The 14,170-nt window shown below is 41.1% G+C and overlaps 1 protein-coding gene across 1 annotated transcript in view; it reads left to right on the top strand.

Moving 5' to 3' along the window:
• The first annotated feature begins 2,382 nt into the window (after positions 1-2,382).
• Positions 2,383-14,170, top strand: part of stau2 (staufen double-stranded RNA binding protein 2) — a 135,403-nt gene continuing 123,615 nt past the window's right edge. Inside the window, exons 1-5 of the mRNA XM_034706321.1 lie at positions 2,383-2,506; positions 4,331-4,538; positions 8,104-8,234; positions 8,408-8,567; positions 11,800-11,935. Of these exons, the coding sequence (XP_034562212.1) occupies positions 4,340-4,538; positions 8,104-8,234; positions 8,408-8,567; positions 11,800-11,935 (626 nt within the window). The 5' untranslated portion in view covers positions 2,383-2,506; positions 4,331-4,339. The remainder of the gene's footprint in view (positions 2,507-4,330; positions 4,539-8,103; positions 8,235-8,407; positions 8,568-11,799; positions 11,936-14,170) is intronic.

Below are 14,170 nucleotides of genomic sequence, written 5' to 3' on the forward strand. Positions count from 1 at the left end.
TCAGTGTAGTGAGTATCAAGATCTCTCTTACAACCTTTGTGCAACATCTGTCACTAAACATGAGCTGAGAGAAACAACAATGAATACAAGGCAGAGATGAAACGTGTCTCTTTATCACTCAAGACTCATCTGAAGGAGTTAAGAGCTTTGATTGAATAAAATTGCATACTTGGAGGAAACCCTTTCTGTGTTCTTTAAGGAGACTAAACTTTGATTGAAGTTGTTGGGAGGCCTTTATTATGAGCCCCTTTGTAATGCTGCACATCAAAATGATTTGAATGAAGACCTGAGGTAAAGTCCTGGTTCCTTATAAGAGGAGTTAGGTATGAGGCATAACCCAACACCAATCACAGTGCTTTAAGTTTGAGCTACCGCCCATGAGCCAAGTATGCAGATGCAGACTGATATAACCAGGCAAGTGCATCACAAAAGCACTATTCTGGTGTGTGTAATAACATGCACTCCTTCATATTTCTGATCGAAATACAGTTTTATTCTGTAAAAGCTACATAAATTACTGCAGAGAAATCACTTTGAAGCTGTCTTCTACCTTTGAGTTATGTTAACAGACCACAGTGCAGCATTTATTTGAATATTAAATCTATGAGTTAAGCTCATGAAATGCATTTCATTGCATTCATGTGATTCACAAATCAAGACACTGCTGCTTTAAAATGTTAATATGGACTTAAAACTGTACTGAAATGGGAAACAATGAACTTTAAACATAGGATTAAAACTGTTGGACAACTTTTTCCAGGTTTAGGCTTTAATTTTGGTACTCTAAGGCTATGGATGCATTCATATTTCATATTTTTCTCAACACGTGAACTTCATGCATTATTTTGCACACTTATGCACTGCAAATGTATGACATTTATTTCATAGATATAATACAGTATGTCTATCAGGATTTTAGTAGCTCTTGATAACTTTTCAGTCTTAACTCCTTATTATAATTATAATTATGATTATTATTATTATTATTATTATTATTATTATTATTATTATTATTATTATTATTATTATTATTATTATTATCTACAATGACAGATAAAAAAAAAATCCTAAAACAAGTCATTATTAAACTGACTAACGTGAACAAGCAAGTTGGTGACACCACCTAGTGGTCACAGTATGTTAGTACTCTTGTCAGACCACCATTAATTTTCTTATAACTCTGATCCCAGAACCCTTTTTGCCCCCACTGCAGTGATTGTTGACCCTTTTTAGCAGTGTGAACTCATACTGGATATCACATATCATCTGACAACAACAGAGTGGATGTTTTTGTTTGTTTGTTGTTGCAAAAGAGTTTGGCTGAAACGGGTGGTCTTTGAGAGACCCTGTTATGGATATATCTCACAGCACAGTTTTCTGCTCTGTATGTGGCAAGGTTGTCTGTGGAACAAACTGACCCTCTTTATTATTTAAAAATAGTTTGATGATCAAACTCAATGAAGAATCTTCCCTCAGAAAATAAATAGGCCAAGTAATCCAAGACACACAGTATTCAGTGATCAGAATCAGCTTTATTGTTTAGCTATGTGAACACCTCACCAGTATTTAACTCAACCGACTGCTGCGTTTTAAGGCCTATAACATGCATGTTATTAGTAAGAATGCAAGAAAACTTTATTCAGTAGTGAGCAAAGGTGACCATGTTACAGTGAAATACATCTTATTGCAGGTTATGTTTTAAAGCGAGAAACATCCTCAGGGACCAAACATACCCGGGACATCACCTGTTTAAACTTCTGCCAACAGGTAGGAGATACAGGACATTTAAGACAAGGACTTGGTTTTTATTCCAGAGCAATAAGTGCACTAAATGCCAAGTAATGCAATACAAAATGGGACTATGCAATCTTCCTGTTTACTTGATGCCTGCCTGCTGAATGCTGGATGTATCTCGTGTTTTTATTTATTTATGTTTATCCACCATTCAATGTTTTTTATGATTTTTTATTTTCTTTTACTACTGTTATTTTATCCATCTTTTGCACTGAAATGGGTTGCACCTCAATTTCGTTATACAATGACAATAAAGATATATTCTATTCTATTCTATTCTATTCTATTCTATTCTATAACATGCATGTTATCAGTAAGAATGCAAGAAAACTTTATCCAGTATGCAAAACCACCATGTGCAGAAAAGCAGGTACAGAATGTTTGCTCTGAATCAAAGTTACAACTGTTCCAGCCTCCGAGGAAGCAGACCCGGACTGAACCATTCGCCGCGCCGCGGGGGTGGTTGATTCATTCAGGATTTACCAGAAACCGAAACGGCCATTCAGCAACAATATGCAATACTTACATTTTACGAATAAATAACACACGAAGTCAAATCATGAGGTGTTAAAATGACTGGTCATTTGCTCAAAATGGGACACATTTAAACCTTTTACCCAGAAAAATCAGGTGGTCCGGTCCCTCTTCCATCCAGTTCTCTTTAGTGTTTGCCAATGTCGGAGGTGTAACTGGGGTCTGGCCCTGGACAAAGGTAAAAAATACCCTGAATTATGTGTCCCTGTGTTGTCGGGTAGTCTCCGGGTTGTTGGTCCCTCTGTGGGCTGTGTGTACACGCTGTGACCGGGGACTGAAACCCTCCAGACTTCTCGTGGAGGATGGGGCGGCACGGAGATGCTAGCAAGAGGGGTGCTCGGCCGATCAGCCATGATGAGCGCTAACCGGCTAAACTAGCTCTGCTGGAGGAGGCTACAGACTGTATATTCATCAGAGGAAATCACAGACACTAAGTCATGACAGCACACATGCCTGCCACGTCTGTTTATTCGTTTTCAGCAGCTGACATTTGCAGGGAGCACCGATTTCTTGTTGGTAGTGTTAGCTTCCTGCTAAGCTGGACGAAGCTGTATTCTGTAGGTTTAGGGGGTTGCAGACAGCCACTGTGGGTCTGTCAGTCAAACCAAGCGGAACACCACCTCTTTATTCCAGATGTACATGTGTGTGTAAAGCAGACCTGCACTCGGATTGCCGTTTCGAGTCTTATTAGTGCATGTTGTAGAGAGAAATGAGGGGAAAAGCAGGAGGAATTGTGACCTCGACAACCCCAGGGCATACAAGATGCAGAGAGACGTGAAGAATCGATGGCATGCAATGAGTGAAGGCCACAGATCAGAGGGAAAATGAATTAGATTATCAGGAAATAGTCGATATCAGCTTTGTTATGGACATGCATTTCCACACTTGTTCATCCATGGTCTCGATTGTATGCACTGGATTAAGCTGGCACCTGTTTTCTCAGCTTATATACACATTTTATCTCTGACTGATGGAGAAAAGAACATATTTACTCATTATGACATGCTGATTAAGGCTATTTACATTTGACAGGATTTGCATGAGTTAAATCTGATCATTAGGTTTGATATCCAGGTGTAAGGTGCCTTTTCTCTCCCTGACTCTCTGCTCTGACCTCTTCTGCATATTTATCTTAACCATTAGTGACACCATCTTTGCAGGATGCTATAAAATACAGATTTTATATTCTTAAATGTATATTTTTGGATTTGATGCTCCTAAAGTTTCACTTTTACTGATGAAAAACCTTCAGAAGAATGTAATGCTGCTCATGTCTTCAAAGTACTTCTTTACCTTTCTTTGTACAGATAGTATTTTTATTTAGAATGTTTGGATTTGTGTTTAGGTTTATATATTATTATCCTTACTGTCTTGTTGTGTCCTAATGTCAAATTTCCTTGTGTGTGCGCGCTCACTTGGCCATAAAGCTTTCTTGAATCTTGAATCTTGAATCATCTTGCACAATCATGGGCTCTGTCTTTACTGAGATCCTCCCTGCAGGAGTGACTCCAGTGTGTTTAGTAACTTTCTGTCTCTCTGCTGTTTCTATGAACCTGTACGTACGTCATGTTTATACCTCTCTTCAGTCACAGATGTAATGCGATTGAGCGTCTGTTGTCTTTTTCAGGCTGCTATCACAGGAATCTCCTTTTTTTTCTGGGGAGCTTAGCAGCAGTAACATGAGCAAAGCTCCTTCAAATAAAGCTTCATTGTCTGAGCGTATTAGCTGCCAGTGGATCAGAATGTGAGATAGGCCTAGAGCTGCTCAGTTTGAAGTCTGTTTTCCTGGCTTTGCCCACAGAAGTCTGTCAAGTGACACTGAACAGCTGTAAATCAGGAAAAGCTTGTGCTAACAGGTTACTAGAGTACATGTCCAGACGAAAGCATGCTTAATGATGAAGACTGAAACTTTCTTTGGATTTAGCCCAGAAAGAGGCTCTCCAAAGTGATGTGATGATTACACTAAGTGTCTTTAAAGTCTTTCATTGTCGTCTGGTTCTAGGAATAGAGCATGGCTCAAGTGAAAGTACAGACCTCAGCACCCCTGGCTGGTCCTGGCCTCTCCCCCGGAGTTCCCCCGCCGGCCATGGCCAGCCCAGGACCCCTGGGTCTGCAGCCCTCCGTCAACGGCACAGGCCCGGCCCCCACACCCGCCTGCCCTGCTCCTGCAGTCGGATATGGGGACGACCCTGTGTCTTCCACATCGTCAGGTAACAATAATCATAAGCATGATCATATCACTTTATTCATACCAGGCTGCGCATCACCTGTGTCATGTCCTTCAGGGATAGTTCAGTTACAACACAAACTTTATTTCAGTGTGAAAGAGACTCTCAGAGAAGTAATGCTGTTAACTGTACAGGGACTCTAACCAGGTGTGTTATTAAAATGTACTTCTAGAATTGAACCCAAAGCAGCTCAATGAATGCTCTTTGTGTTTCACATGATCATCAACACACTACAGCAGAGACATCAGTCTAATCTTTCAAACACTCTCATGCAAACTGTAAAACTGAGAAAGTATGTGACGAGGCCGCTGCATGTGATGTCTTCCTTAAAATACACAATACTCCTGGACTATGGCTGTGATCATGCATTCTTACATTCACTGTGTTGTTGACTGGCCAGATGTTGACGATGTTACTCTCCATCTATCTAAAACATGTGTATCTATGATGTCAATGTGAAGCCCTTCATGTCAGTCCCTTTGAGTTCTGATGAGAAGGATTAACTGATCATTTTACTCTGATGCATGGTGCTCAGTCAGAACAAGCCTTGTAGTAATCTGTGTGGTGATGCCTCTTTAAATGGTTTCAGAGATTTGCAGAAACACCTTCGTGTTGCACATCTTGAATTTGGCCTCGCTCTTATCCAGCTCTCATCCGTCTTTAAAGCTCCTATGAGGAGTTTTCGACTGGTTATGAAACCGATTGAAATGAACAGTGGTGTCTCTTTACGTCTTACAAAAGCAAACATGAGCATCAACCACATGATCCACAATTTCTATATTGTGATTCTTAATGCCTGTAACTAGGGATTAAATTTTTTAGTATTCTCTGTGATCGATCTTTGGAAATGTTAACAATCAATTATCGATAAATCAGTAAAAAAAACATTGAGTTTTCTTCTGTCAAAAACAATGCCAAATATGTTGTTTCCCCCTTAATTATATTTTCCACAGCAACAAAATGCATCTAACTGATGGTATTGAATAGGGGTACATGTTTAATGCTGATTATCAACGATCAGGCTCATGAAAATATTCTCCGTGGACATACAGTCTTATAAAGTGAAGGCTTGTTCACTAAATGTGGTTTTGCTGGGACAAGAGAACTGAACACAAAAATGCTTCAGTTCAGACTCACAGAGTCCAGTTTTCTGTCTACTCGTCTTATTGAGAAACATGAGCGTGTGTACACCGTCAGGCATCAGCCAAGAGCGCAATCGGGTTATAATCAGTCTGTCGGCATAATCTCACTCAAATGGCTCTGCGTACATAACACAACATAACGTACTAGCAATTCCCACCAGTCTGTTGGCTTTGTATCCAAAGGTGGGGAACTGTCCTGTTTAAAGTTCTCAGTCATTGTGTCCGTGTCGTTGTTGGCAGCAGTTGCGTATTGATCCTCTTTAAAAAGCGCACGTGGATACTTGACGCGCAGCCGCAGCCACCTGCCTCGGCCGCCAACCTCAGCCGCCAACCTCAGCCGCCAGCCGCAGCCGCAGCCGCCAGCCGCAGCCGCAGCCGCCAGCCGCAGCCGCAGCCGCAGCCGCAGCCGCCAGCCGCAGCCGCCACGCCAGCCGCAGCCACCAGCTGAGCGTCTCTGCTGTGTGCAACACCTTTAACAGCTGATTCACATTGAAACTTTAAACTTAAAAAAACCCCACCTCCCTGATGGCTGAATGTAATATGAGATCACATGAAAATTGAAAACAAAAATGTGTGTTTTTGAGTAATTTCTTAACAATCAATTAATCGATAGTCTACTAATTGCTAACATCCCTACCTGTACCCGCTTTAAGGGGGTAGGTGACAAACGAAATGATTCGTAGCACAGTGAAGAAACAGCATTTCTTACTCCTTCCACAGTGAGTGATACGTTTCACTGCTAAAAGAAAGCAGGATGAGAGTTTCAGACAGAAAACACTACCTACACTTGTACAAAACAAAATCAGCAAAGATGGGAGATGTGCCACTTGGTCCACAGGGGGCGCCAAAATCAACACAAACAGAAAGTTCCTCACAGGAGCTTTAAGGTTTATTAGTGCCTTCATTAGAGCAGCCATGTTTATTTTGAGGTACTAAGGAGGGATGTAAACAATTAATCGAGTATCGATTAATTGATTATTTAGAGCTTACGTGAAAAACATTTTTTAGTTTCCAATGTTCTGTCTTGTAGAAGCATGTTTCGATGTGAATCAGCTGTTAAAGGTGTAGCGCACAGCAGAGACGCTCAGCTGTGCGTCAGGTCTCCACAAGCATTTTTTTAAAGAGGATCAATACGCAACTGCTGCCAACATCAACATGGACACGAAGGTTGAACAGAACATTTCCCACCTTTAGATACAAAGCCAACAGACTGGTTAGAATTGGTAGTACGCTATGTTTGCAGACCAGCAACATCAGAGCCGTCTGAGCTTTTTCTGCAGCTGGACTGATTATGACCCAGTTGCGCTCCCAGGTGACACCTGACCGTGTACACGCACATTTTTCTCAATGAGAATGAGTACACAGAAAACTGAACACTGTAAGTCTGTAGTACTTTTCTATTCATTTCTCTTCTTGCAGCAAAACCGCCTTGAGTTGTATGAGCCTCACTTTATAAGACTATGTCCGTGGAGAATATTTTTTTTATATGAGCTTGATCGTTGATATTCAGCGTGTTAAACATGTTACCGTCAGTTAGATGTGTTTCGTTGCTGTGGAAAATATAATTTAGGGGAAAAACAACATATTCGGCCTTGGTTTGACATATGAAAAAACTCAATGTTTTTTATTGATTAATCAATAATTGATTGTTAACATTTCCAAAGATCGATCATGGAGAATACTTAAACTTGACATCCCTAGTACTAACCTCCTACATGGCAAGATCTTGACGTGCAGCGGCTGGTCTCGAGAGACGAGTTGATTCTCAGGATTTTATGACTCGATATTTCATCATTAAAGTAATTTGACAAATATTGGAAAATCCATAGTTTTTTATCCCAGCGTTATTAAAAACAGATGTTTACAAAGTGGTTTAACAAACGAAGCAAAGACAGGGACTCTGAGAGATAACAGACACATTCAACAGCCAGGGTGAACAGAGAGAAGTAAGGAAGGCAAGAATGATCTGTCAACAAGAATAAATGCTGAGGAATAAAAGTGATAAGAAAGGCAGATCTATAAAGCTAAACTAATAAAAAGATGAATTAAAGAATAAAAGGCGATAAAAGGATTGTAAAACGACAACATCAGAAGAAATAAAAACATGAAAACAGCTGAATGAAGGAAAGAATGCCCACAGAGTGATGCTTTAACAGTGCAGCCTGGTTATTATAGTAACTTGTTTAATATTATGTTTTATTTATTCCCTGTGAATAATGAACAGTTTACACCTCAGCAGTCACCTCCACACTGAATCAGCACAGGATGTGTCAGAGAAGCGTCTGAGTACAGAGCTCTCAAACATTTCAGCGTCTATTGTAAATCATAAATCATAAATATCAAACTGTCTGTTACCTTTACCATGTTGTTCACTTTAACATGTTCTCTGCTGTGCATCGTTGCAGGCTCGCCCCAGGAGAACATGGCAAACCCTAAAGAGAAAACTCCAATGTGTCTGGTGAATGAGTTAGCCCGTTTCAATAGGCTCCAACCACAGTACAAGCTCCTCAACGAGAGAGGCCCTGCACATGCTAAGGTAAGGAAAGGAGACGTGGTACAGTGTTTGATTACTGTGTAATATGAAAAACAGGCTTGTTAAGGTCATGCTTCTTTATATCATCTTCTTTTGTGTTTGTGCTTTTGAGTTCATGAGGGATTGTGGTTCAGACGTCACTAAATGTCTCCCTCCTCTGGGTGTCACTGTTGCAGATCTTCACCGTGCAGCTGACTCTTGGGGAGCAGCTGTGGGAGGCAGAGGGCACCAGCATTAAAAAGGCTCAGCACTCCACCGCTGCCAAAGCTCTGGAGGAGAGTGTCCTTCCCAGGCCAGCACCCCGCTCCCCAAAAGTGGACATCAACAGCAACCCAGGTACCTTAGCCCAAGAGAGTATCACAATCAAAACCACCTTGGCCTGGATTGGCTGATTTATAGAGGGGCAAACTTCCTTAGATATATAACAGCTGTCTCTAACTTTGACTGTAGCTTTTACCACTTCAATCTAAGAATGCAAAGACTCATCAGTTTCTGTTGTAGTTAACAGAGTTTGGAAGCAGCAACTAGGGATGGGTATTGAGAAGCAGATTTTACAGTAATGGTACCTGATTGGTCAGTACCGAAAGTACCGTAAAGCTCATGGACAATCGATGCTCTTACAGTATTTCAGGCCAACACATGCAGGGCTGTCCATACACACTGGCTGTTAGCCAAACAGCAGACTGATAGCGAACTAGCCACTTCATTTTTGATTTTAGTTAAGTTTAGTTGAGTTTATTCTATTATTCGTCATGTCATGCACCGGAAAGGTGCCCAGCCCGTATGGACTTACAAGACACTAAAAAACAAAAAAGAATAGGAGCAACTACATAAGAAGAAAATAAGAAGAGAGCAGTTACAATACAGCGCACGCCATCAATGACCTAAAGTAATTAAAAAGCACAGTGGTAGACTTCAGACATTTGACAACAACTAAATCAGATGTGCAGTGTACTCCTATGCTGCTGAACAGCATTTAACACAAGCTGAGCAAACTGGAACACTTTGTGTGTAAACAGGAACTGAAGTCTATCTTCATCAGACATGCAAAACAAATCTGGACACTTTTCTGACATTTTGTTGAAAAGAAGGCACCTGAGATCATGATATGATGGACAGTAGAACAAAAAGTGCATTTCATTTTCAACTTCCTCCAGATCACACATGGAACACTTTCTCTCCTCCTCTGGAACAGTAAAATAATTGTGTTAAAAGTTGCAGCTGGCTTTACCTGGCACATGTTAGAAGCACTCACTCTGCTTCAAATCAATGAGAAATCTCTGGGTGGACGTGCCATGAGACGCATCACAGAGCACGCAGTCATAGACTGATTATACCTTTGATAATTAAAAGTTAGAAAAGGTAAACCCTGAGAGCTCATAAATCAACATAAAATATATACAATTTTTGAAGTTGAAATCTGTAGTCACATATTTTTTATTTGTTTTTTATGAGGTTGTGAGTTTGATTTAGTACTGCGGAAAGTCTTTAACCTGTTTAACTCAGGCGTTAAAGTAGTGAATAGAATTTATCATGAGATTTGTGGGTTACATTAAAACACTTAACTTTAAAATAAAAAATAATTTCCAGAATGTGCTTTATGCAGAAAGTAACTTCAGGGGCTTTGTCTTTTGCACTAAATAATGGAGAGTAGTATCGAGAAGAGTGTTGATAACTATAATCCTAACGATAACCCCCCCTCGCTGCAACCATAAAAAGTAAAAGAATGAATGCCCGTTTGAAAAAAGAAGAGAGACTTAGAGAAATGGATCCTTATTATGTCTTTATGGAGCTGAATCTTTCATAGAAGTACGTCTGGTTACAACTTGGAGTATTGAAGCTGCTGTTGGTAGTCACAGAGTAAAGATCTGTTCAGAGAGAGGGACTTAGAATGTCAACACTATCCCCCCCAACCAGATTTCCTCTTAGCCCCCCAACACAGATGTGCAGTCATGATATTGCCGGACTCATAACCAATCGGAGGATGTAGTAGGGGCCGCCCCTTAACCAATCAGGACAGAGGATTGGAGATTAGCTATGATTAGTCCGTTGTAACAGGAACGAGGGGAATAATAACATTACTACAACTACTTTTCAATTCTAAACATTAATCTTACCTTTTAAAAAAAGTTCAAAGCAGCACAACATGATGAACTCACAATGACAGATGAGGTGCTGTGTATAAAATCATGCTTGATTCTGATTGGTCAAAACCCCTTGACAACGGTTATTAACTTTCACTAACATGAGCAACACCAGAGGCAAACTGATCACACGTTGTGTCAAATTAATCCACGGAAAAGAGTTTCAGCACTTTTATCTTCTGCTTGTTGACACCATAGAAGGTGAGGTAAAACCGTTAGCTTCCGTTAGAATCAAAAGAATCTGGCTAAAATTCTAGTTTAGGTTAGCATGCTAATGTGGCTGGCTAAACAACATGGATATTTACATCTTGGAGCCTGTCCAGCATTCCTCGCAACGAGCGGTGCAGGTGAGAGCAACTTTGAGACATCCTTCGGGGGGGTCTTGTCCCCACTGTCGGGATTATATTTCCCATGACTACCTGCTAACCAGACATTATCTCTTCCATAAACATGTCTCAAAGATAAACCTTAGTGTGGTGTTTGGTCATGAAGCTGTCAGACATGCCTGATCGTCCTTTAAGCAGTTCATTGAATGTTTTATTCTTTACATTTGGATTATAAATAATCACATCAGAAACCAAACAAACATGCAGAAATAAAGGTTTGAGATGTGCAATGAGAATAAAGTGTTGTGAGTTGGGTATCAATGGTATATTCTACTCTGACGTCTCTGTGTCATGCAACCATACAATCACGTGGCTGATTCTTGGCGTTACCACAAAGAGCACCACCTGTAGAATAATGGAGGTCACACTCTGCTGTGGGTAGTTCAAACTTTCCTCTGAGGTTGCTTTAGCGCCCTCTAACTGTTCCCCATCCTGCTGAAATGAATATGAATTTGGAAAGATGACAGTCTGATCTTTGTATGTGAGTATGATCATGAAGACGATGGCAGGCGTCAAAGGATGAAGGAAAGAGAAATGGCTGAGTATTTCTGTCACGATGGAGCTTGCAGCAGCTTCTTTCCTCATCATTAATGCAGAGAGTCAGTGTTGTGGATTTTCAGCCTCCAGGCTCGGCCTTCAGCCCCTGATTATATTTAAATGACCCGTGTGTAGAACAAAGCAGAACAGACGCTTTCAATAAGGACTAAGTGCAGGCTTATGTTTTTTTCTGGTCAAATTAATTCCCTTAGTCTGTCACCTTATCTGCTCTCTGAAGTATTGTAGTAGTTAGAGACTTCACAGCCATCGCTTAATGGGATTAGGAAAGGCCAGTGAAAGGTTATGCAACATCCGTACGGATCTGAGGGATTAACGGTCCACGTATCAGACAGGTGGGAGAGGAACAGATACCCTCGTGTTTATAAATAATACACTTTCTTTGCTTTTCATAAAATATTATGACATCTCTCAGCTTTTGTGAAATTATTGAACTTCTTCCACGAATGTAGTTTAATTTTTCACGTGCGCTTTGACCCACAGGCAGTATAACACCCACAGTGGAGCTGAATGGTCTGGCCATGAAGAGAGGGGAGCCAGCCATCTACAGGCCTTTGGACCCCAAGCCCATGCCCAACTACAGAGCAAACTACAACTTCAGAGGGATGTTCAACCAAAGGTGAGCTCCACAGACTTCATATAACAGTGCCGGCTGAAGTGCTGACCAATGCACTCCCAAAGCTACAACATGTGGACGCTGGCCACATCGAGGATGAGGTGTCATGGCTGTCCTATAAGTTATGTCCACACGAGGGTTGATTTATCCTCAGTGTTGGAAGTCATTGGTCATCGTCATCTCACTCCTGTATACACCTGTCAGCCATAACATCATGGCCGCTGACAGGTGAAATGAATTATATTTGTACCTATAAGGGAAGGATATGTTTAAGGGAAGGTTATGTTTAGCAGCAGTGATGTGTGATGTGTTTGAAGCAGGACAAATGGGCGAGTGTAAATGTGTGCAACTTTCACGAGGACCAAACTGTGATGGCTAGACCAGGGGTTCCCAAACTTTTCAGCCTGCAACCCCCAAAATATAGCTGACAACGATTTGCGACCCACACTGTCCCTCAAAGTGATTTAATGTGGCTTCATTTAGCTGGTCTGCAGAAACTGGCCCTACCTTTATGAGCATGTGTCTGTGTTTCCTGTGCTGTAATTAGCCTAAATTAGCCTGCTGCTACTGATGCTTTTGATAATTAACTGTTCACTAACCCTAAACATAGGAGTCATCTGGTATCAAAGAAGGGTAGAGAACTCATTACATTTTCTATTTTCAAGGTTTTATTTCAAGCTTAGCTACTATTTTTGACAATATTTTTACTATAATAGGTAAAATGTACTATCTTTACATCATTTAAAAAAAAAAAAAAACATTCTGGAAGACATCTCACGACTGCCCCATTTGTATCTCGCAGCCCCCCAGGGGGTCCTGACCCACACTTTAGGAACACCTGGGCTAGACCAAAGATCATGGGCGTTCCCTGCCTGCAGGGGTCCTTACTAACGATGTTCAAAAGTGACTAATTTTCTCGTCATGTAAATGGAAATATTTCGGACTAGCCGACTAATCTAAAAACAAGAAAAAACTTTGATTAAATTTTTTTTAGTTGAGAACAATTTATGAAACACGTTTAAACACGAGATCACAGAGTCTGCAGTTAAACAATGTCAATGAGTTTGCTGAATGTACAGTTAGCAGAGCAAGCACCACCATCCTTCAGTCCTCACTGCACATGTTTTTTAGCTTGTGTTGAGTTAACCAGACACATCCTTCATACAACTTTATCTCAGTTCTCCAAATCAAAATACGACAAACTGTACGAGAGCTACGAGATGACAGCTGTGTCTGTTTACAGCCAGTACAAGTCATCATCAAGCAGAGCTGCAGCTCAGACACAAAATATGCCTCCATTTCAGGTCTACACTACTTAAGTATGAATAACTTTTTTGACTGAATAGTAACTGTGGGGTTAACGAGTGATGGTGATGACGTTAAATTGTGTAGTGGACTAAACATGCACATAGTCTTAGTCCAAGGAAAGAAAACCAGTGATCTGGTCACAGGGTCGTAGCATAGACTGTATATATAATGAACAGCATCGCTCCGCCTTCTCCTATTGTACAATTTTCCATTTTATATAAAGTCTATGGGTCGGAGGAGGTTAAGGCTTACTGATGGGTGTGAGTAGTGAAAACTGGACCGGGTGGTCCAATCCAACAGAAGAGCTCCTGGAGCTCAAAGTGCTGAAACAGTGAGTACTGGTTCTGATAAAATGCTGTTCGAACATCTCAGTTTGATGCAGACCAGACAGTGGGTCCATGCTGACTCCTGTCCACCGCTGAAAGCTCCAACAATGAGCACATAATCATCAGAACTGGACCACAAAGCGATGGAAGAGGGTGGCCTGGAGGAACGAGTTTGAGGTGTTGACTCGGCCTCCAGATTCTCCAATCCAGTCCAGCATCTGTGGGATGTGCTGGATAACTAAGCCCATCCATGGAGGCCTCAGCTTACATCTTTCAGGACTTGAAAGATCTGCGTCTAACGTCTTGGTGCCAGATACCACAGCACACCTTCAGAGGTCTAGAGGAGTCCATGCCTAAGCAGGTCAGGGCTGTTTTAGCACAGACCTGATGAAAGGGGAGGTTGACACGATACTACAGAGGTGGTTATAATGTTAATGCTTATTGGTGTAAGAGGGGATGATGGCCAACTTCTCCTTTTCCATTCGCTGCATTGCAAGAGACTCGAGAAGCGACTGAGTGTTCAGATCAAAAGAGAGGTGGAAAATCGAGATGCCGATTGACTTTTCTGGATAACATCAAGAAGAGTGTTAGGTTTTCATCTGGA

Source organism: Notolabrus celidotus, chromosome 17 (genome assembly GCF_009762535.1).
Source record: "Notolabrus celidotus isolate fNotCel1 chromosome 17, fNotCel1.pri, whole genome shotgun sequence".
In the NCBI taxonomy this organism is placed as follows: Eukaryota; Metazoa; Chordata; class Actinopteri; order Labriformes; family Labridae; genus Notolabrus; species Notolabrus celidotus.